At 34.3% G+C, this 23743-nt stretch overlaps 1 protein-coding gene across 2 annotated transcripts in view; it reads left to right on the plus strand.

The window, feature by feature from the left end:
• UCHL5 (ubiquitin C-terminal hydrolase L5) overlaps positions 1-22814 on the plus strand; it is a 45158-nt gene extending 22344 nt beyond the window's left edge. The window contains exons 4-11 of one of the 2 annotated variants that reach the window (XM_065938320.1): positions 7181-7306; positions 7389-7450; positions 7537-7667; positions 9190-9253; positions 13215-13317; positions 14250-14363; positions 16564-16662; positions 22138-22814. In XM_065938320.1, coding sequence (XP_065794392.1) covers positions 7181-7306; positions 7389-7450; positions 7537-7667; positions 9190-9253; positions 13215-13317; positions 14250-14363; positions 16564-16662; positions 22138-22182 — 744 coding nt within the window. In that variant the 3' untranslated portion in view covers positions 22183-22814. The remainder of the gene's footprint in view (positions 1-7180; positions 7307-7388; positions 7451-7536; positions 7668-9189; positions 9254-13214; positions 13318-14249; positions 14364-16563; positions 16663-22137) is intronic. The other variant, XM_065938321.1, reaches the window with a different exon arrangement.
• Positions 22815-23743: the final 929 nt, after the last annotated feature.

The following is a 23743-nucleotide window of genomic DNA, read 5'->3' on the forward strand; positions in this document are numbered from 1 at the left end:
ATATACTTATTGTATCAAACATCTCATCTTAATTTGTTTCTTTTTGTACCCTTTTCTCTTCCTAGAATGAATTCCCTTCTCTGTTCTCTATGTTCTACTATGTTTTCTGTACTCTCTTAAAATTTCACATTCATAGAGAAATCTTAGATACTCCAGTCCAAGATGATTTCATCATTTATTATTTTGGTTTTCTATTCATCTTTTTTTCATGTTTTATATTTCTAAATTCTGAATAAGCAGGACATTTATCTTATATAATTGCCTCCCCTTTAGGAACCTAGTTTCATCCTCAGTCTTTTTTTCTCTTGGCTACTTTTTTGTTCAGCCACTAAGTCATATCAAACTCTTTGCAACCCCATGGACTGCAGCCAGGCCTACCTGTCCTTCACTGTCTCCTGGAGTTTGCTGAAACTCATGTCCATTGAGTTGGTGATGCCATCCAACCATCTCATCTGTCATCCCCTTCTCCTACCCTCAACCTTTCCCAGCATCAGGGTCTTTTCCAGTGAGTCAGCTCTTCACATCAGGTGGCCAAAGTATCGGAGCTTCAGCCTCAGCGTCAGTCCTTCAATGAATATTCAGGGTTGATTTCCTCTACGATGGATTGGTTTGATCTGCTTGGTGTCCAGGGGACTCTCAAGAGTCTTCTCCAACACCACAGTTTGAAAGCATCAGTTCTTCTGTGCTCAGTCTTCGTTATGATCCAGTTCTCACACCTGTACATGACTAATGGAAAAACCATAGCTTTGACTGTATAGACCTTTGTTGGCAAAGTGATGTCTCTGCTTTTAAAAAATTTTTTTATTTATTTTTAAATGAAACAAAGATGAATATTTTTAATGCTAAAAGTACAGTTTACAAAGAAGATAGAAATCATGAACCATTAGACAGTTGACAACAAAGAAAAAAGATACATAGAGCAAAAATCAGAAAAAATATAAGGGAAGAGAAAAATGTATATAATCATAGTGAGACATGTTAACATTTCTCTGAGAATATTTTATCCAGTGCAGAAAAAATAAGAATAGGAGCATCTTGAATGATGACATTAATAATTTAAATATAATAGTTTTTTTGCTTAATTTATATTAATCTTATACCCTACGCAAATATATTTAAAATTTTGTATCTCATATATCTCATACATTGTTATTAAATTTCCATAGGACATTTAGAAAAATTGGCATAAAGATAAACGTTACTAAATTTCAAAGAGTAGACTCCTTTTTTGTGTGTGATTCAGTTATACATATACATGTATATTATTTTTGAAAGTATTTTCCATTATAGGTTATTACAAAATATTGGCAATAGTTCCCTATGCTATATAGTAAACCTTTGTTGCTTGCTGCATATCTACTTATTTAAAATTAGAAATCTAGCATTCTATTCATACTGTCAATTAAGTGGAATCAAAATGTCATAAATATTTTAGTTAGGCAAAAATTTGTAAGTTTTCTAAAATATATGTATTATACTTATTACCTATGTATATATATACAAAAACTTTTCCACTGTGCTTTAAAGTCTTGAGAAAGAACACAAAAAGAAAAAAGATCGAGAAATTGGAAAACATAAACTAAATGAATGGAAACACTGAATTTGAAATAGAAAAAGTGAAACAAACTAGATAAAAGTGAAAGATCCTTATGTAGTTCAGTAGTTTTGAAACATGACTGCTCATTAGAAACATCTGGGGCTCTGGTGAAAAAAAGTAATACCTAGGCAGCTGTATTTTTCAAAAAATTCCAAGATAACTCTGACATGCATCTGGATTTTAAAAAGTGTGATTACAGGTTTTTCTATTAAATGGTAGCTTTGGTGATATAGAGTTCTATTATTTTTCTGTTGACAAATCATGATACAATGGTTTTAAGTAATAGTTGCATAATCACAGTAGTAAAAGATGTTTATCAGTTTTCATGATCAATAGCTAGATAAAAAATAAAAGATAATTGCAATTGCAAGCCATAATGGGAACATGATTAACCTAACAATATAAAATAGTTACATACAATTTGGGGGATCAAGCAGAGTGATGTGGTAAGTGGAAGTACATACATGCACATGTTTTCATCTCCTCAGCCAGTCTGTGTCTTTTGATTGGTGCATTTAATCCATTTACGTTTAAGATAATCATCAATATGTATGATCCTGTTGCTGTTTTCTTAATTGTTTGGGGCTTATTTTCTATAGGTAGGTCTTTTCCTTCTCTTGTTTTCCTATCTAGAGAAGTTCCTTTAGCATTTGTTGTAATGTTGTGATGCTGGTTTGGTGTTGCTGAATTCTCTTAACTTTTGCTTGTCTGGAAAGCTTTTGATTTCTCCATCAAATCTGAAGAAGAGTCTTGCTGGGTAGAGTATTCTTGGTTGTAGGTTCTTCCTTTTCATTACTTTAAATATATCATGCCATTCCCTTCTGGCTTGTAGAGTTTCTACTGAGAAATCAGCTGATGGCCTGATGGGAGTTCCCCTTGTAGATTATTTGTCATTTTTCCCTTGTTGCTTTTAATATTTTGTCTCTGTCTTTAATTTTTATCATTTTCATTACTGTATGTCTCCGTGTATTCCTTCTTGAGCTTACCCTGCCTGAGATTCTCTGTGCTTCCTGGACTTGGTTGACTATTTTCTTTTCCATGTTAGGGAAGTAAGTTTTCAACTATCATCTCTTCACATATTTTCTCATGTCCTTTCTCTCTCTCTTCTCCTTCTCGGACCCCTATAATGCAAACATTAGTGCGTCTAGTGTTGTCCCAGAGGTCTCTTAGTCTGTCTTCATTTATTTTCATTCTTTGTTTCTGTATTCTGTTTTGCGGCAGTGATTTCCACCATTCTGTCCTTCCGGTCATTTATCTGTTCTTCTGCCTCAGTTATTCTGCTTTTGATTCCTTCCAGTGTATTATTCATCTCTTTTGGTTTGTTCTTTAGTTCTTCTAGGTCTTTGGTAAACATTTCTTGAATCTTCTCAATCTTTGCCTCCATTATTTTTCCGAGATCCTGTATCATCTTCACTATAATTATTCTGAATTCTTTTTCTGGAATGTTGCCTGTCTCCTCTTAGTTGTTTTTCTGGAGTTTTATCTTGTCCCTTCAACTAGGACATAACTTTCTGCTTTTTCATGCAGATTAACTTTCTGTAATGTGGCTTTTGTTTTAGTTACTGTGGGATTGTGGTTCTTCTCTCTTCTGTCTGCCCTCTGATGGAGGAGGCTAAGAGGATTGTGTAAGCTTCTTTATGGGAGGGACTGGTGGTGGGAAAAACTGGCTCTTGCTCTGGTGGGCAGGGCCTTGCTCAGTAAGCTTTAATCCAAGTGCATTCCCTCCCTGGTAGTTTTTTTGGCCTGAGGCGACCCAGCCCTCTGGTCTTCGGGCTCTGTGGTCTGGTTAATGGCGACCTCCAAGAGGGTTTATGCCAAAGGGGACCTAGGAAGCAGTCTAGGAAGACTGCTGCTGCCAGTACCCCCATCCCTGTGGTGAGCCCCAGCCAACCCACACCTCCACAGGAGACCCTTCAACACTAGCAGGTAGTTTTGGTTCAGTATCCCATGGAGTCACTGCTCCTTTCTTCTGAGTCTTGGTGCACACAGGGTTTTGTTTGTACCCTCCAAGACTGGAGTCTCTGTTTCCCCTGGCCTGTGAAAATCTTGTAATCGAATCCTGCTGGCCTTCAAGGTCAGATTCTCTGGGGATTCCCAGTCCCTTTGTCGGATTCTTAGGCTGGGAAGCCTGACATGGGGTTCAGAACCTTCACAACAGTGGGAGGACTTCTTTGATATTATTTTGTGGGTCACCCACTTTTCTGGAATGGGATTTGATTTTATCATGATTGTGCCCGTCTACTGTCTTTCTGCCACTTCTTCTTTGTCTTTGGATGTGGGGTGTCTTTTTGGTAGATCCCAGTGTCATCCTGTCGATGGCTGCTCAGCAGCTAGTTGTGATTTTGGTGCTCTCGCAGGAAATGAGTGCACGTTCTTCTATACCATCTTGAACTGGAAGTCCTATCTCTGCTTTTTAATTCACTGTCTAGGTTCGTCATAGCTTTTCTTCCAAGGAACAAAGCGTCATTTAATTTCATGGCTGCAGTTACCATCAGTAATTTTGGAGCCCAAGAAAATAAAGTCTATTAATAAATATTAAAAAATTATTAATTTATCCTGTAGCTATGACTCAGTGAAGATTGACTATAATTTATAATGCAGTACTTCAAGCAGTTTTAGATGTATTTCTCTAGGCATCTGCCATGTTCATTTCTGTACACCAGGATAAGAAGTTGTTCTTTAGCCTGTGTGTTCTGAAGTCAGGTAGCTGCAGGATCAGATTGGCGGCATGAATGTGTGAATTGGATTTTGTGTAAGAGGTAAAGAGTGAAAGAGCTCAGATGAACTAGAGAATATATGGCCTCTTCAAGGTATTCAGACCAAATTCCTCAGGTTCTGGGGCAACCATTCTTAGTGACCTCCTGGTCTAGCCTTCCTTCTGTTGTTAAACTCTACTGCTTTGTTTAAGTGTGTTATAAGTCAGAATGCTTTTAGTAGAACACTAAGGACTATGTAAAGATTTAAGCAGTTGGGGACTGTATACATAATTTATACTGCAGAAATTATTTTGTGAAATAAGTTAAAGTTCTTCCAAAAGGATGTATATAAGGTGATTTTTACATGTTTCATGAGGACAAGGACCACATCTCTTATGTTCACTGTGTGTTCAGTGTTTATCACAGTGTCTGGCCTGCAGTGGGTGTTTCAGTAAATATTTGAACAACTGAATGGCTGTGCACTTTTTAGTGTCTGAAAAAGAATTTTTTGCTATCTCTGTGCAGTATTCCCCCCATATCTGCTGTTTTACTTTCCGTGGTTTCGGTCGGCTCTAGCTGGCAATAGTAAATGGAAAATTTCAGAAGTAAACTATAAGTTTTAAACTGTGTGCTGTTCTGGACAGTGTGACGGTCTCATGCTGTCCTCCACCCCACATGGGGGGTGGCGCATCCCTCTGCCCACCGTGGGAGCTACCAGCCCATTAGCATAGGAAAGAACGTTTTATTTTTCGGGGTTGGCACTGTGCATGTTTGAGGCATCCCCTGGGAGTCTTGGAAGAGCTCCCCCAAGAGTGAGACTAATGTGCTGTTTAGAGCCTTACCACTTGGTGGCACTATACTCATTTAAAAACCTGAGGAGGTGTACTCACACCCGTGCACACACAATGACTGTTCCTCACACAAACACAGAACAGACTGTAGTAAGTCATGGGCACTTTAAGTCCTTATTAACTCCAGAAGAGGAGTATCAGTAACCACATGATTTTCTCTTTTTTTTTAAACCCAACTTTATTGAAATATAACTGATATACAGAAAACCTGCATATTTAATGTATACAGTTTGATGATTTTGCATAGAGTTCTTTACTAATCCTTTAAAAAAAATTTCTGAAGTGGTAGATTACAGATTTGAAGTTCTTAGATCATAGGAGTGTTTGTTAGCATTTTCTGCTGTAGCCTCAGTATCTAGCATAACATTGGGTGTAGAGTATATCTTTAATGTGTCATCATTTTGAAAGAATGTGTGAATGGGTATAAATGTTAGCTTCTGTTGATTTCACTCCTACCAACCCATCCCCAGATAATTTTGGCCCAAGATAAGAGAGCCCAAAGTCTTGATTTAGTTAATGACCTTTATGATGTCTCCTTTAATCATTACAAATTTTCATCCAAATTTACTAAAGAACTGTGATTCAGATCAGATACATATTAAAAGAAGTCAGCGGCGATGTTAATTGGATTCTAGATCTACTGTTACTTTTCTCTATTGTCAACCATAAGATAGATTTGAGGACAAAATACTGTAATAAGGGGAATTTCAAGAGTGTGGTAGTATTACTGTTTGAGAGTTGGGAGTAAGAGAGTGTTCTCTAATGGAAAAAGCAGGCTCGTCAAGGAATTTCTTGAACATATTGCAGTCAAAAGTGTAAGAACTCATGGATATTTATAAGATTTCAAAAGTCTCTGACCACAAAAAAGTGTAGGAGTGTAAGAGTTAATGAAGGAAGATGATTGAAGGATTTTATTTTGAAATCAGGCAGGATAGAAATAATTTACCAAATTTTAAGATCATAAATGAATTAACGTTTTTAGAAAATGGGTTTTAATTACAGTGTAGTAATGAAATATAGCAGTAGGAATAAATTATGTTTTTAAAAATAATTTATCAAATTTAACTTTACAGTGAATCTAGCTGATGTTTGCAATGATGGTCTGAGGTGCTTCCCAGCTCTGTAATCTCAACCCTGAGTAGGTGCTGTAGGGAGTGTGGCAGAAGCCCTTGTCCTAAGTAGGTTATAATCTTGTTGGAGAGACCACAAGTGTGTATGGAGCCAGCCTCTATTGTTGGCCAAGTACAGCCAATTTCTCACATCAGATCACTTGCCTCTTAGCTCTGTGCCCTCTGGGCAAGTTACTTAACCTCTTTGTTCCTCAGCTTCCACAAATGTGTAAAATGAGGATATTAATATTACTCCTCCTCCTTGAGCTTTTGACTGATAGGATTAAAAGAAGCCTAGAAAAGGACTTGGCACATAAGTGCTATCTAAATGTTTTCTTCTTTCACTAGAATGTAAGGTCCTCACAATTGGTTAAATCAACAGTTAATAGCTAGAGGTCACAGCTGTAACGATTATATTGAAAAATATGTGGACAGTATACTGTCATATATGCTGTCGATTTTAGGAATTCAAATGAGGGAAGAAACTAATATAGATTGTAGCATAATTTTTCTAACAATTACACAGGTAAGTTAGAGTTTGCATTGGATTCTGAAATTTGGATTGAATGTTTGTAGGTAGAAACAGGCTTATTAGGAGGAAGTGAATAGGAGGGAAGGAGAGGCTCTTTTGGTCTTATCAGGTATATTTTAGACCAGGAAAGATTGGTTTTGTTATTCTAACTAGATTAGTCTTCACTGATATTATGAGTTCATTTAATTTATTTGATTCAGCTCCAGAATTGCAGAAAATTCCTGAAAATAGATTAAAAGTGGAAATTAATCATGTTTGTTATGTTTATGCTAATACTATATTAAATAAAATTTGGAAGCTGTTATTTTTTTCATATTTTAGAGGTCAGTGTCACCAGTTGAAAGCTGGGTTTTTTTTAAACACATTGATAATATATTTCCTTTTATATTTTATAGGTAATTAATAATGCTTGTGCTACTCAAGCCATAGTAAGTGTGTTATTGAACTGTACCCATCAAGATGTCCATTTAGGAGAGACATTATCAGAGTTTAAAGAATTTTCACAAAGTTTTGATGCAGCTGTGAGTACAACCTTATTATTCCTAAAATACCCTGTTTGTGGTGGTTCTTATTTTAATAGGCTACTTTTAAAACTTATTTCAGATGAAAGGTTTGGCGCTGAGTAATTCAGATGTGATCCGACAAGTGCACAACAGTTTCGCCAGGTAAAGATACTTTATATTAAATAAATATAATATTTGCAGGTTTATCTTTGCTGGTTTGTTTTTCACCGTTTTTCTCTTCCCTGTAGACAGCAGATGTTTGAATTTGATGCTAAGACAGCAGCAAAAGAAGAAGATGCTTTTCACTTTGTCAGTTACGTTCCTGTTAATGGAAGGCTGTATGAATTAGATGGATTAAGAGAAGGACCGATTGACTTAGGTAACGTGGTTCCTATTCCTGGCATTTCAATTTTGACGAAGAAAAAAAGATTGGATGTTCACCTTTGTTTCAGTCCCAGTGCTGCATAGGTTTTGAAAGGGGAGGTGACCAAGGTGTGAAGTCCTTAAGCTCTTCAGTCCTTTATGAAACCAAGTAACAGGCAGGGAGGACATGTTAACTACTGTGGTTTCATTGGGGCCTTTAATCTTTTCCTATGAGAAAAGTGTTTTTAGTCCCTAGATTACATAATTTATTTTTTATTTTTCAGTTAACTTTTAAAAACTACTTCTTTTAGTGAACCTAAGTTGTCATTGATAAGAAATACTGTCCCATCCCTGTCATCTGTGTTAAAATATTTTCCCTTGGATTTAGATCTTTCAGAATCTCTGTAATTCAGTGTTCAATAGTCTATAGAAATGTTTTTCTTCAAAGCTTCTGTTTAAATGGTGTAGTAATGTGCTGTCCTTTGTGCCAAAGGGTGAATTTGTCCTGATCCCACCCCAGCTCCAGCCTTGAGCTCATGATAAATGGTTATTGAGTGAGGCTGAGGTGGTTCTGATTTAGTAATGAACTAACAGGCCCACCAAAGAAGTTTAACTCCATATTTCACCTCATTAAGTTTTTTTTTCTTTTTTTAAAGTTAGGTTTAAGTCCAGTGAAACCTGTTTTTATGGAATCTAATGTTATTTGCTGTTCACAAAACTTTATACTTTCAAATTAAAAAAAAATTTGCAGTTTTATTTTGCTTATTCTTATTGCCCACACCCATGTCTGGAACCAATAGTTCATCTAATGCAGATTTACACGTTTAAAAATATTTATTTTTCTATGTTTCCTAAAGAAAATTAATAGAATGTTCTTTTAATTATGTAGAAGTTGATTTTCTCTGGTTTGGGAGTTGATCTGATCTCTGCAGTTTTTCTCTTGGCATCTGTCTGGTCAGCCATTCTCTATTCATTGGATCCATCAGCTATGAAGGACGTAAACTATAAAACAGAATGGCCAGTTTTACTACACAGCTGGTGGCTATGCTAAAATATAGGTTAAAAGGGAGGATTAAAACAACTGGGTAAAATCAGTTTTGCATTGTGTGTGGATTTCAGGATTTTTTTTTCTATAGTTGTGATGGTGGGGAGTCAGATAAGGATTCAGTCCTTACTTTGTCACTAACATGTGAGCAGGCTTTTCTTAGCCCTGAGTTTCATCATCTGTAAAATGAAAGGCAGTCATCCTTATCTCACAGAGACAAGAGTTTTAATGAAATAATTCCCTAATTCATTGCTTTCTCAAACATTTGTCTAGCACCGCAAGTGACACAATAATGTGACAGTGCAGATTATGATAACTTATCATTTCCTCCTAATCATTACTGAGAAAGTAAGAGTTGAAGCTTAACATAGTTATGCTAAAAAGTTTTTTCACTATACTGAATTTGCCAAAATATTAATAAAAAGATGCTTTGAATAAACTTTTGAAATAATACTGATGTCGAATCTGATATAAATGCTTCATTTCTTCCTAGGTGCATGCAATCAAGATGACTGGATCAGCGCAGTGAGGCCAGTCATAGAAAAAAGGATACAGAAGTAAATGCTCAGCTTATCTTTTTTGGCCTAACGAATGTTCTCATTTTAAATATTTCTTTACGCCTTTTTTAAAAATTGTTTTAGCAGTACTTACTGAACTTTTTCTTTGGATTGGATTAATATGTTCAGGAAATCATACAGAAAAATCTCTAAATTCTACATAATAATAAGTTATCTTGTCTTTGTAGGAGCTAAACGTGCACATCTCTGTTTAGGTAGATACTTTTTACAGTTATTTTGTGAAGTTTATTGTTTTAGGACAATAAACTTTTTTATTAAATTAATTTTTATGTTGAGATAATTATAGATTCACGTTATAAAAATAATTCAGAGAGATCCTGTGTACCCTATACCCTTTGGGAGGAACATCTTGTAAAACTGTGGTACAGTGTTGCAGCCAGATACTGATGCTGATATAGTCAAGATGCAGGATAATTCCATCACCGCAGCGGTTCTTCATGATGCCCTTTTGTAGCTGCAACCACTAAACCCCCCCTTCCACTCCACATCCTTAATCTGTAGTTCTATAATTGTTGTCATTTTAAGAGTGTTACATAAATGGGATCATAAAATATGTGACCTTTTTGGATTGACTTTTCACCCAGTGTAATTCTTTGGAGATTCATCCAGGATGTTTAGTATTATCAATAGTACCTTCTTTTCTATAGATGAGTAGTAGTCCATGGTATGGGTAGTCTATTATTGTTTTTTTTTTTATGTCCATTCACCTATTGAAGGACATCTGGTTTATCCTCTGGTTTTTGCTATTATGAGTAAAGCTGCAGTAAACATTTGTGTACATATTTTTATGTGAACATAAATTTTTGTTTCTCTGAGATAATACCTAGCTGTATGGTAAATGCATGTTTAATTTTTTAAAAGAAATTGACAAACTCTTCCAGAGTGGCTGTACTATTTTATTTTACATTTCCACCTGCAGTATAGTATCAGTGATCCAGTTTCTCCACATGCTAGCTAGGATTTGGTTTTGTCAAAATTTTTTATCTTAGCCATTTTAATAGGTGGATAGTGATATTTCATTGTGGTTTTAATCTGAGTTTCCCTAATGACTAATGTTGCAAATCATGCCTTTTGTTTATTTTGTAATTGAATTGTTTTCTGATTGTTGAGCCTTGAGATTCTTTATATACTCTTGATATCACCAGTCCTTCCTCAGACACTTGACTGAAAACAGTCTCTCCCAGTCCCATCCACTCATCCTGCCACTGTGGTTTTTCACAGAGCAAAAGCGCTCCATTCCAGTCAAGTCCAGTTTGTCAATTTTTCCCACTATGAATTTGTATTTTTGTTGTCCAATCTAAGAAATCTTTGCCTAGACCTAGGTCCCAAAAATTTTCCCCTTTTTCTCCTGAAGGGTTTATAGGATATCATTTTATGTACAAGTCTGTGATGTATTTTGAGTTAATTTTTGTGTGATGTGAAGTTAGGTCAAGGTTCATTTTTTTGCTTTGTATTTTCAATTGGTTTAACACTATTTGTTAAAAAAGTCTATACTGAACTGCTCCTGCACCCCTTGTAAAAAAAAATCCAGTTGGGCACATTTGTGTGGGTCTGTTTCTTGGTTCACTCTTCTGTTCCATTGATCTGTTTTTCTCTTCTCTGCAAGTACCTCACAGTCTTGATTGCTGTAGCTTTATTATAAGTCTTGAAATGCAATAGGCTGATGCCTCCAACTTTATTCTTTTTCTTTAAAGTTGTTTTAGCTGTTATAGTTATTCTGCCCTCCATGTAAATTATAGTGTAATTTTATATCTACAAAAGTTCTTGTTGGGATATTGACAGGAATTGTGTCAAACATCAGTTTTAGGAGAATTGGTATTTTTTTTAACTCAGCTGATTCTTCCAATCCATGAGCCTGGTATGACCTTCCATTTACTTGAATTTTGTTTAATTTCTTTCATCAGCATTTTGTGGTTTTTAGCATACTAATTCCATACATATTTTTTCAGATTTATACCCCAAGTAGATCATGTTCTTTTGACTGATAATGAATGATACTGTATTTTAATTGATTTCCATGTGATCATTGTTAGTGTATAGAAATAAAGTTTAATTTTTTTCTTTCTTTGTCTCATATCCTTCAACCTTGCTGAACTCACCCACCAGCTTTAGAAGTTTTTTGTGAATTCCTTGGCATTTCCTACATAGATAATCAGGTCATTTGCAAATAGAGACAGTTTTGAATTTGCCTGTTCCTAATTTTAGTTTTATCAGTTTTTAAAGCTTTATATATTTTTGCAGGTCTGTTGTTTAGTGCATAAACACTTATGATCACTATTTCATTTTGGTGGATTGGCATTTTTACCATTACACAATGCTGTCCCTCTCTAGTAATTTTCTTTGAAGTTTACTTTATCTCCAGTTCATAGTCTTTTCTTCCAGCACTTGAGAAATGTTATGCCTCTCCCTTCTGGTCTCCATGGTTTCTGCTGATAAATTCAGTTATTTAGTGTGTTTTCACCCTGTAGATGTGGTTAACTATATTTGTTAACTTTATTCCTAGATATTTTATTCTTTTTGAAGTAATTGTACATGGAATTGTTTTCTTGGTTTGTCTTTCTGATAGTTCATTATTAGTGTATAGAAATGCAGTAGCTTTTATTAGCTATTAATAGCTCTAATAGTTTTCTGATAGAGTTTTTAGGGTATTTTGTATTTAATTTCATGTCATCTGCAAATAGTGAGTTTTGCTTCTTCCTTTCCTATTTGGATGCCTTTTATTTCTTTTTATTGTGTGATTGCTGTGGCTAGGACTTCTAATACTGTGTTGAATAAAAGTGGTGAAAGTAGGCATCCTTATCTTATTCCTGATCTTAGAGGAAAAGCTTTTTAGCTTTTCACCATTGAGTATGATGTTAGCAGTAGGCTTGGCCCTTACTGTGTTGAGATATGTTCCGTCTATATAAAGTTTGTTAAAGAGTTTTTAATCATGAGTGGATATTGAATTTTGTCAAATAGTTTTTCTGCCTCTATTGAGATGATCATGTGATTTCCCTTCTTTGTTTTGTTGATGCAGTTATCACACTGATTGATTTGTGTATATTGAACCATCTTTATATCCCTAGAATAAATCCCACTTGATCATGATGTATGATCCTTTTAATGTATTGTTGAATTCAGTTTGCTAATATTTTATTGAGAGTTTCTGCATGTGTGTTCACCAGGGATATTGGCCTATAATTTTCTTTATCTGAAGTGTCTCTGATTTTTGTATCAGGGTAATGCCATACTCAGAATGAGTTTGGAAGTGTTCCCTCCTCTTAATTTTTTTTAGAATAGTTTGAGAAATATAAGTATTAATATTAGCTGTTCTTTAAATGTTTGGTAAAATTCCCCTGTGAAGTAATCTGGTATTGGATTTTGTTTGTTGGGATTTTTTTTTTTTAGATTACTGATTCAACTGTTGTTACTGTTTGTTGTTTAGTCTTTAAGTCATGTCTGACTGTTGCAACCCCATGTAGCCTGCCAGGATCTTCTGTCCATGGGATTTTTCAGGCAAGAAAATTAGAATGGGTTGCCAGTTCCTTCTCTAGGGGATTTCCCAACCCAGGTATCAAACCCACGTCTCCTGAGTTGGCAGTATATTCTTTACCACTGAGCCACCAGGGAAACCCTACTCATTCAATTATATAACTAGTAATCAGTCTATTCAGCTTTTCTGTTTCTTCCTGATTCAGTCTTAGAAGGTTATTTCTAGGAATTTATCCATTTGTTGGCATATCATTTTTCATAGTATTCTCTTATGATTGTTTGTTTTTTTGTGATATTGGTTGTAATGTCTCCTCTTTACGAAAGCTTTCTTAAAATGTCAATTTTTATGGTTAGCCGATTGGTAGATTTGTGTTTACCCCAGAGAATAAGGGAGTAATCAAAATAGATTATCTTAATTATAACAGTGTTAGATTTCTTTATTACAGTATAAACTGTAATTTTTTCTTAGGTACAGTGAAGGTGAAATTCGATTTAACTTAATGGCCATTGTGTCTGACAGAAAAATGATCTATGAACAGAAGATAGCAGAGTTACAAAGACAACTTGCTGAGGTTTGTGGCCATGTGTTTTATGTACAAAGTTCTAGTTGTTCTCTCAGGGGAACTATTTTCTTTTCTTCTTTCCTTCCTTTCTTTTTCTAAACTATAGATTTAATCAAGTGTCCTGAGTGGTGGTTAAGATAATGCACCCTGGAGTCAGGCTTCCTAGATTCAGCTCCTGCCTTTGCCACTTAGTGAAAGTATGATTTTGAGTGTATTTGTGCCTCAGTTTCTTCATGTAAAGTGAAAATAATAGTCTTTACCTTAAATGCTGTTGTGAAGAATAACTGAACTTATATATATATACATACTTATATATATATATACATACATATATATATATATACTTATATATATATATACACACACAAACCACTTCAAAAAATGACGGACAAAAGTATGTACTAAATGAGTGTTCACAATTAACTATTTACTGTAATTTTATTATATAATTAAGCAAGTTAGAATATATTTGTTACAGAATTAATTGGGTACATTAGAGTCACATGTAATCTTTGTTATTCCTTATGATGATTATCTTTCTAGCAAATATGATTGGCAAAGAGAATTAGTAATAGACAAAGACTTTTGTTTACATTTCTTTGATCGCATTTTCCTGAGTGTGTTTAAGCACATTTATTTTATAGCTAACAGAAGATTGTAACAGTTCATTACATTATACAATGGATGGTTTTTAGGTAAAAATTCTTATATATTGTAGGACACAGAAATTTGGGAGAAATACTACTTTTTCCTTATACTTACTTATAAGCCCTGAATAAGTATTTCTTTCATCCTTTAGTATTACAGTTATTAAGCTGATATTCCATCACCAATATTAAGATCAAAATTGGGAAATGACTGTACTGTGTTTATCATCTAAAAATGTTTTAGATTTAAACCTCAGTTATTAGGGTGTGCTGTTTCTTTTTCTTTTCCCCAAGGAGGAACCCATGGATACAGATCAGGGCAGTAATATGTTAAGTGCTATTCAGTCAGAGGTTGCCAAAAATCAAATGCTTATTGAAGAGGAAGTACAGAAATTAAAAAGATATAAGGTAGGTATTTTTCTTTTGTTCCTTAACGTTTTAACATAGAGTAGTGTATTTTGACGTGAAGATGTATTGACTGCTTGAACTCTTCTCCCCATCACTTACATGTTTTCAGAATGTGTTATCTGCCTGGCATCCTACAGAGGTAACTAGTAAGGTTTCTTTCCTTTTTATTTTTTTTCAAGTATGACTGTGAACAGATATTTAACACATCTGTTGCTAATGTTCACTGCAGTTATTTTTAATGCTCAAATTACGCCATCTTTGGCCATTAGGAGCCACATCAGGCTGTCTCCCAAGTTCTTTGGATTTGACTGTCTTCATGTCTGATAGCTTCCTTGCTTCCTAGCATGACAAGATATTTCAGACTCTATCTTGTACATTTCCTGCTTCAGACTTGAAACTGGCCATTTTTTCAAGAAGTCCTAAGTGCTTTAAGTGAGAAATGGTGTTTAGAAACCCTTATCTGGTTGCTCAGGGTTCTTTAGCAATATTGATTCTTCATTATTTCCAGGACTTTTCAGAGTCAAGAAATACGTTTTTACTTGTTTCTTGTTTTATCTTTGAAGAGAAAATACGATTTGAACTCATGTTAATACTCGAACTGAGGATTAAACGGCTTTATATTTAAAGTTAAGCATTTGTGTCTTTTCACTTGAAAATCTTGGTTCCTGTCAGCATTAACATAATTACTTACTTGCTTTCTGCTATCTGTGTTTATATATATGTATGAAAAGGTTCAGAATAGCAATGCCAATAGTGTTAACAACTGAGAAGTGTTCTCTTAATTTTTTTCCTTAGGATATATTTCATTTTGAATGTGCAATCAAACTAGCATATTTTAAAATTCACTTGAGAAAATTTTCTCTTGGTGTCATTCTGTCAGCAATTTAATACATAGCTGGGTTCATTTTTTAAAATTTTCTTTCTAATTTTTTTAGGGTTTTAAAAATTTTAAATTATGTCAACCATTATATAACTCATAGTGAAATACTAAGCAAGCCTATCTTCAATTATGTCATTTTTCTTCATTTGCAGCCTGTCTGATAAACTTTTTTCAGAGATGGAGAAGAGTGAAGGAAACTTAGTTTTGTAGGATGTTGGAAACAGTACTTAGGTGATCTATCATGTTTGTCACAGTAGAAAAAGCAGTTTTTCACCTGAAGCTCAGTTTAGGGCAGGGATTGTTCTTCTTTCTGTTGTTTACCATAGTGTGAGAATGCTGCTTTGTAACATAGTTAATAGCCAACAATGTGATTGTTAAAGTACATGGACCCTGGGCAAGTAGGATTTCTTTAGGTGGAGGTGGTAGGGGCTAGCTCCAGAGTGTTCCAGACTGGAAAAAGAAGGGCCAAATTCATGGAGACAGGAAAGTAAGGGGTGAAAGCTTGAATGTTATTTTCTCTTTTATGTGGTATTAAAAAACTTCCTACTATTTATGTATTCTGGTGCAGTGTTGTTACATAATTAATTAATTTTTCATATTTGCCTTAAATATAACACTGAGTTTAGAATGTTTGCTTTGAGAATGCTTTGTTCAAAAATTGGGCTAAAGAATTTAGCCAAAAAGAATTCTCAGACCAAATATAAAATAAACATGCTAAAATTTTGTTTACTTCATTAATTGAGCAAACCTGTAAGATGTAACAACTAGTTCAAAGGATAAGTCAAAGAAGCTCAAATTTATATGAACTGTAGGAATGCCGAAATGAATTTGCAAAAGGTGGAAACTTTTTTTTTCCTGTGGAAAGGAAAGTAAATTGATCCTCTACCAGAAGGACAGATTTTTGCCTACAGCTATTTCCTTTTGGTCAAAAATAATCAAAGAAAGATGGTTCTTAATCACACAATAAAACTGGCCTTATTGTTTGCATAGGTGTAGTAGCAGGAGTGTTAATTTATCTTGTGGGCCTTCTTAGTTTGCTTTCATGAGTTACGTTTTAATAGATTATCTCCGATTAGACTTTTAAAAGCCTCTGTTGTTTGCTAAGCCAAGAGTAGGATGCTATACCCCAGAGAACTCTCTCCACATATTTAATTGTAATTAATCTTTATTCTCAGTGACAGTGAAAATCTCATTATTTCTAATGCTTTTCTTAATGATAATGTAAGATTTTCTTTCATTTCTATTTTGAGCTGGATCCAAAAATTAAAATATCAGAAACTTAGTGAAAATAGTGTGGTTTGATATGTGTTTTATTTTCAGATTGAAAATATCAGAAGGAAGCACAATTACCTGCCATTCATTATGGAATTGTTAAAGACTTTAGCAGAACACCAGCAGTTAATACCACTAGTAGAAAAGGTAAGTCTTTTACTGGTGAGTACTTAAATTAGATTTAGTCTCCAAAAAATGTTACTTGACTTGAGTACAGATAAAATTTGTTGAAGCTTTGCTTTTACCTGCTTGTTTTTCAGCTTGAGAAATGCTGGGTACCAGTGTCATATTGCAAAATAAAAATAAGGAATTGCTTTGTTGCTTTAGCTTTCTGGAATCCTTAATGTTAGAAATTCAGATTGTGCTATATTAGAATGAAATTTAAAACATCTTTCTTTAGCTGAAAACAAATTTATTTAATTATTGAAGTGATGTTTCTCATTTAATTTAGCAAAAATTTGAATTATCATAGAATTTAGAACTAGGATGAGCATTGAAAGGGGGAAAACAGCATAACCTAGCCTGAGTAATAGATTTCCTTATTCCCAAGCTATTATCCTTTGCACTAAGGGAAAACTACTACAGGTTAGTGAAATTTCTGATTACTAGGATTTTTTTCTTCCATATAAGGCACTTTAACAAAATTTTTAATAAATGAAGTGTAGTAGTTTTTTAAGTTTATACAATAAATCAGTGTTTCTGAAAGTGACCACTGGATACTCTTTTATTTATTTTATTTTTAATTGGAGGATGTTTGCTTTACAATGTTGTATTGGTTTCTGCAACACAGCATAGATCTCTTTACAACACATGTTACCTGGCCCCTCCCCAGATAGTCTGGTATAGGGAGGGAATCTGTAATAAGTTCTCTCAGGAGATTCTAATGAAGCTGGTCTGTTTACCACATTTTGAGAAGACATTACTAGGCAAGTACAATTTTGGACCCTTAACTTAAAGACCAGAATACATTGTAGATGTTTTTTCTTATTAACTTTAAAGTTCATGAAGCACAGATATATTTCAACCCAGCTCTTTGATACCATCATGCTGCTGCTGCTGCTGCTAAGTCACTTCAGTCGTGTCCCACTCTGTGCGACTCCATAGACGGCAGCCCACTAGGCTCCCCTGTCCCTGGGATTCTCCAGGCAAGAACACTGGAGTGGGTTGCCATTTCCTTCTCCAATGCATGAAAGTGAAACGTGAAAGTGAAGTCACTCAGTCGTGTCCGACTCTTCGGGACCTCATGGACTGCAGCCTACCAGGCTCCTCTGTCCATGGGATTTTCCAGGCAAGAGTACTGGAGTGGGGTGCCATTGCCCTCCCGACTACCATCATGAAATCTGAGTAATTCAAGATGTGTGTTCAGCTTTTTGTTTATACTTTATTATCTAGATCCTGAACATGCTATTTATTGTACTTCGTCGCTCAGTTGTGTCCAATTCTTTGCGACCCCATGGGTCATTGCCCTCTCCACTACCATCATGAAATCTGAATAATTCAAGATGTGTGTTCAGCTTTTTGTTTATACTTTATTATCTAGATCCTGAACATGCTATTTATTGTACTTGGTCGCTCAGTTGTGTCCAATTCTTTGCGACCCCATGGACTGCAGTCCGCCAGACTCCTCTGTCCATGGGCATTCTCCAGGCAAGAATATTGGAGTGGGTTGCCATACCCTCCTCCAGGGTATCTTCCCAACCCAGAGGTCAAACCCAGGTCTCCCACATTGCAGGCAGATTCTTTACTGTATGAGCCCCCAGAGAAGCCCAAGGATACTGGAGTGGGTAGTCGATCCCTTTTCCAGGGAAACTTCCTGACCCAGGAATTGAACCATGGTCTCCTGCATTGCAGGTGGATTCTTTACCAGCTGAGCTACCAGGGAAGCCTGAATTACCAAGGAAGTCTGAAGCATATGAACATGTGCTTCAGCTTTTAGCATTAAAAGTAAAATTGTTGCAGGAACACTGCTAAATCTTCTCTGTATGCATATAGATTTTTTTCTGTTTATGTATCTCAAGGTAGTAAAAATCATAAAAGTCCAAGACGTGAAACTAATTTTTAAAGGTTTAGATTAACAGTTAAGGTCCTGTAATCCTCAAGATTGCCTGGTTAACCAAATATCTAAATATTAATATTATTTGTATGAAACACTGTGAAATATTTCTCTGTTGAAAATACTAGAATATAGACTGCTGTGGCAAATTGTATGATATATCTGTTATTAAATGTAGATAAATATTATCAGGGAACAGACAAATACTTTCGAGAAATTTAAAATGTATGTATTTTGCTTTAAAATTGGTCCGTGAGTAAACTTTTTTGTGCAACTTAAGAATAGGACCATTTTTATGTAACTTTAATGACAGTATATTTCCATAATTTTTTAAAAGCATAGTTAAAACACCTTTCAGCTTTTTGCATTAGAACCATAATTCCTTAATTCCTTAGTTCACATTATTTTGAACACAGGGTGGCAGTATATGAATGCCTAGTGTTGGTGGAATACCAACCCAGTCTGTTCATCTGTATTTGTTTTACTGAAAGAGTAGTTACTGACTTTCTTGGTCTTTGATTAATAATACTGCACAGGCAATATTGAGATACATGTATATCTTGTATATACATGCACCATCTGTTATGTGCATAGATTCTGAAGGGAATTCAGATTCATTATTTGATTAGAGTTTTTGAGATGTTTTGATTATCCAACATTTATCTAACTGAAACTGTATTTGAAGCAGTCTGTTTAAAGTCAACAGATGTACACATAATTAAGACACATCTCCTGTCTTAAGCAACCTAGTTGGGGAGAGGATAGGAATACATAATTATAGTACTGTGCTGTATAGTAGCATTCTGATAAGTGCCAGAATAAAGTCATGCTAGAGATTCTGGGGGAAGCACAGGGTAGCTCCTAAATATTAACTTTATGCCATTTAAAATTTCATATCCTCAAATTTTTAAATCTGTGGTTAGAATTAGATGCTTAATTTTGACCAGTGAATCAGCTTCTTTAGTACAAATATATTTTTGTTCATCTTATTTTGAAAAATCATATCATACTGAAATATCAGTTTCTGTTGATAACTCCAAATATTAAAAATTAAAAACAACAGATCAAGATTAAATTTTATAGTTATATCCAATATAAAGATTTCAGTAGTGAAAGTTGCTTAATAAATAAGTAACACTTCTAAGAAAAAATTACATGTAGAGTTCAGAAATAGATTATTACATTGAAACCCACCCCTCTTCCCCGCAATGCCAAGTGAGAGAAAAATTAGGGACAAAGTGTGGAAGGGTGGAAGGAACCGAACAGGAAGGTGTGGCTACTCTTGGCAGAGTTGCTGAGAGCTAAAGCTGTCCAGGATCAGATTTCTGAGAACAGTGGCATCTACTTACTGCCTGTGATGGCTTGGAAATATTTGAGCTGTGAAAATCTTTTCATTTTACAAAATAATAAAGAGTGCAGACTTTGATTCTCTCAAGGGCCTGTGCATTTAATGAATTAGGTTAAGATCTTGCCTTATAAGTGTTCTTGTTTTATGAAGCTTCTATTCTTATCTGATGAGTTCCTTGAGTGTATGTTACATAAAAACTGCTCAGGAGGTAATATAAAAATGTATAGTTATAAAACTTCTTGTGCCATACATCAGATCTGTTCCTTAAAGTATGAAATAAAATCAGCAGATGAACGTTTCACTTGTGAAACTTTTACTTATTCAGATATACTTATGATTCTTTAAAAATTTTATCCCAACTTTTATATGTGTTTCTGAATCATTATTTGTCTCAGGTTTTTAGCAACCAACAGTACCTACCATAATTTAAAATCATAGATTTTGTTACTGTGGGGGATTCAGAGGCAACCTCACAGTATTGAATTTGTCCAAATTTTACGAAGACATTATAATTCAACTTGTAATAAATAACTGATGTATAGAATTTACTTTTTCTGTCCCTTAATAGAAACAAGGTAGAACATAGTTAAGTTGTTCACAATAATATCTATATTAATACCTATGATTACAGAATTATCTGACTTGAGTCAACAATTTTTAATATCTCAATAGCACACTAAATAGAAGGAACATGTTTCTGAACAGTGAGCATTTTTTTTTCTGTGCTATTTTGAAATAGAGTATTTTTTATGCTTCAGTAAAGGCCAGAATACAAACTTTTGGTTTAAATCTCAGAAATGTTATTTATTGTTAGCTGTTGCTTTTAGGCAAGTTATTTATTTTACTATAGAATCTATTTCCTCATGTTTAATTTGGGAATCATACTTAGTTCACATTCTTGGGGATTAAAGGAGATCTTATTGGTCAAGGTATATAATTATTTTTAACTTATTTAACTTACCTTTAGTTTTATCTTAATTATATATTTTAATACATGAATGGATACTCTACATGTCTTTGGTTATTTAATTATGTTGTAAAATTTGTTATTAACCATTTTATTCATTCTTATTAATCCTAGTAAGGTACCTGTGTATTCAGACATCATTAAGAAGTACGCAGTTTTATTTCCCAGTGACATCAAAAATGGAATTGTGTTTTTATTATTTGGAAATGGAAAACTTCTTTGAGAAATCATATGCATCAAATTACAAATTATTCTTGTTAACTGAAAATGTTTACATATACAGTTTAAAAAACTGTATGGTACATACAACATATTTACTTTAATATATTGTAAGGCATACCACTCAGTTTTATCATACAGTTGTATAATAATTTTATTACCTAATGCAATATAAAAAAAGATTATAGTTCTAATCAAGGAAGGTTTTTTCCTTAATTGTATAGAGTTTAATTTATTTGTTCCTTTCTGATTCAAGTGCCATAGTGAAAAGAACATTATATTCTAGTCTTGTAAAATGTTGCTTCTTAAAGTGTCACCTGAAGGCCAGCAGAATTGGAGTCACCTGAGAGTTAGAAATTTAGATCCTCAGGCATTTTACTGAGTTAGTCTGCGTTTTGACATGGTTTCCAGGTTATTAGTTTGATAACACTTGTTAGCTCTGGCCTCCTCATCTGCTAAAAAGTAAAATAGAATTACTGTGTTCAAGCTCTATACTTGTTATGAGCTTCAAGTGAACAACTCTTGAAAATATTTTTTGAGTCATTTTAGTGAGGTTTATCAACATTAAGGGTATGTGATCCTTTTAGTTAAGTTAAACTCATTTAAACTATTATATTAAACTCATTTATTCAAATATGCAGAAATCAGTGTAAGATTTTTCTTATACTTGGTTTGTATGAGTAATGGACACATACGTAAATATATTGTTGTGAAATAGTTATGAATGAATATGACTTTATGGAATGAGTAATTTTTTAGTTTAAAATTATTATCATTATAATAATATGTTTTCAACTTCAGGTAAGAAATAACTGCAAACCAAATATGATCCTTTTTTACTGAGGACAAAGAGTCACTATATAATTGTCCAGGAGGAGTTTGTTGTGAGTCTCAAGTTATAAAAGATAATACTTTAAGCATCTTATAAACAATGTATCTCAAGCATTTTAGCTTAAGAGTGTCCTCTTAGACACATTTTAATATGAACTGAAACATACTTTTAAGATGTTATTGTGTGCTATCTTTAATTTCTAGGCAAAAGAAAAGCAGAATGCAAAGAAAGCACAGGAAACCAAATGAAGAGGACGCTTTGGGATGTGCATACATTTCTGCTTCTGCACTTATCTTCATGGAAACCATTAAGTATAAAGAACCTTGAGCAACTTTCTCACTGACTCAGTGCACGTTTGGCAATAGTACCAGTCTGTCTTGTCTTTAATGCATGGATTCATAAACTCTCCCTACCTGCATCATGTGCATGTGATGCGTACTAAATAAAAGCGGTGTTCAGAGCACTTGCCCAAATTCCATTATTTGACATTGGATCTGAGAACTCCTGTTGGTTCTCTGGATAGATAGCCGTCATAATGAACTGAGAAAATGGACAAATGCTATTCTCTACCTGTAATTGTTATAATTAATCTTTCATTCAATCTTCCAGCTCGGTTAAATGCTTAATATTTATAAATGTCAGATCTTGATTAAACTGAATCTCTTTTCTTCTCATCATTAATGGAAAAAAATCAATATTTCTATCTTATAGTATCTTAAGTATTTTGAAGATTTAAAAATGATTTTATCTTCTATACCAATTATTTAAAAAAGCTTGATTTTTAAGCAGATCATTTGAAAAGAACAAAAGTATAATTTCTAGTGATTTTCATTGCTACCAGTAGAAAAAGTAATAAACATCCCAATTTTATTTTAGCAAACTTTTTTCAGTGTTTGGAATTATTTATGTATTGTAGAATTGTTTCAGGAAGGTGTATTATGCGTCAAAGCAAAATTTTAGGTAAAGAGCAAATTGTGAAATCTTCAAGATTTTGGGTGTTACTGTTTGGCAACATTTTTTCAAGCTGGTAAGCTCTATTTTTATAAAAAATCAAAGGTTGATCAATTTTGGCTATTACCTGCTTTTTTATAAAAAAGGTGATGGTGGTGATGGAAGATCCTTGTTTGCCAATTTGAACAAAATTAGTACAGCCCAGTAGTTAAGAGCCATCTATTGTTTGCCCACAATGGAATTTGCTATTGCTTTGGAGAATTGCTTTGTTCTTTATTTTATAAAATGATACTGTATTCTTGCTCTTAATCTTCTTTTTCGAGTTAAACTTTAAAGGAAATTTTATAAAACTTCTTTTTATAAAGGAAATAATGTACTTTTTTTCTTTACTAGGTACTTTTATAAAATTGATTCTTGACTCTTTAGTATTTTATTATGGAAAATTTTAAATATATGTAGAGAGACTGTATGCATCCTCTAATTTGAGACATATGAATTTTTTAAGATTTTTTTTTGTTGCTGCAAAAAGCTTTATTGTTTCCATTTGGTCCAAGGCTTGGAAGAGGGCCCCAGGGTGGTTAATAAACTGCCTAGTGGCTGCAGAGAGGGGCTTTAGGCAGAAGTCCTGACACCAGTGGAGCTCCTCAAAGGCCACTGGGCTCCAGGGTCTCCTAACTGTGCTCGAGGGTGGGCCTCTCAAAGAGATACTCATCCGGGCCAGCCTGGGGACCTCCAGTCTGGGGAGGTTAGCCAGACGGTGGCTATCTTCTGGATGTTTCACCCGCTCGTCTAGGAAGTGGCTCTCCAGAAAGTCCCAGAGGTGGGAGTCCACCCGGGCAGAACCCAGGGCACGCAGAC

The sequence above is a fragment of the Muntiacus reevesi genome, chromosome 5, assembly GCF_963930625.1.
Source record: "Muntiacus reevesi chromosome 5, mMunRee1.1, whole genome shotgun sequence".
Taxonomy (NCBI): domain Eukaryota; kingdom Metazoa; phylum Chordata; class Mammalia; order Artiodactyla; family Cervidae; genus Muntiacus; species Muntiacus reevesi.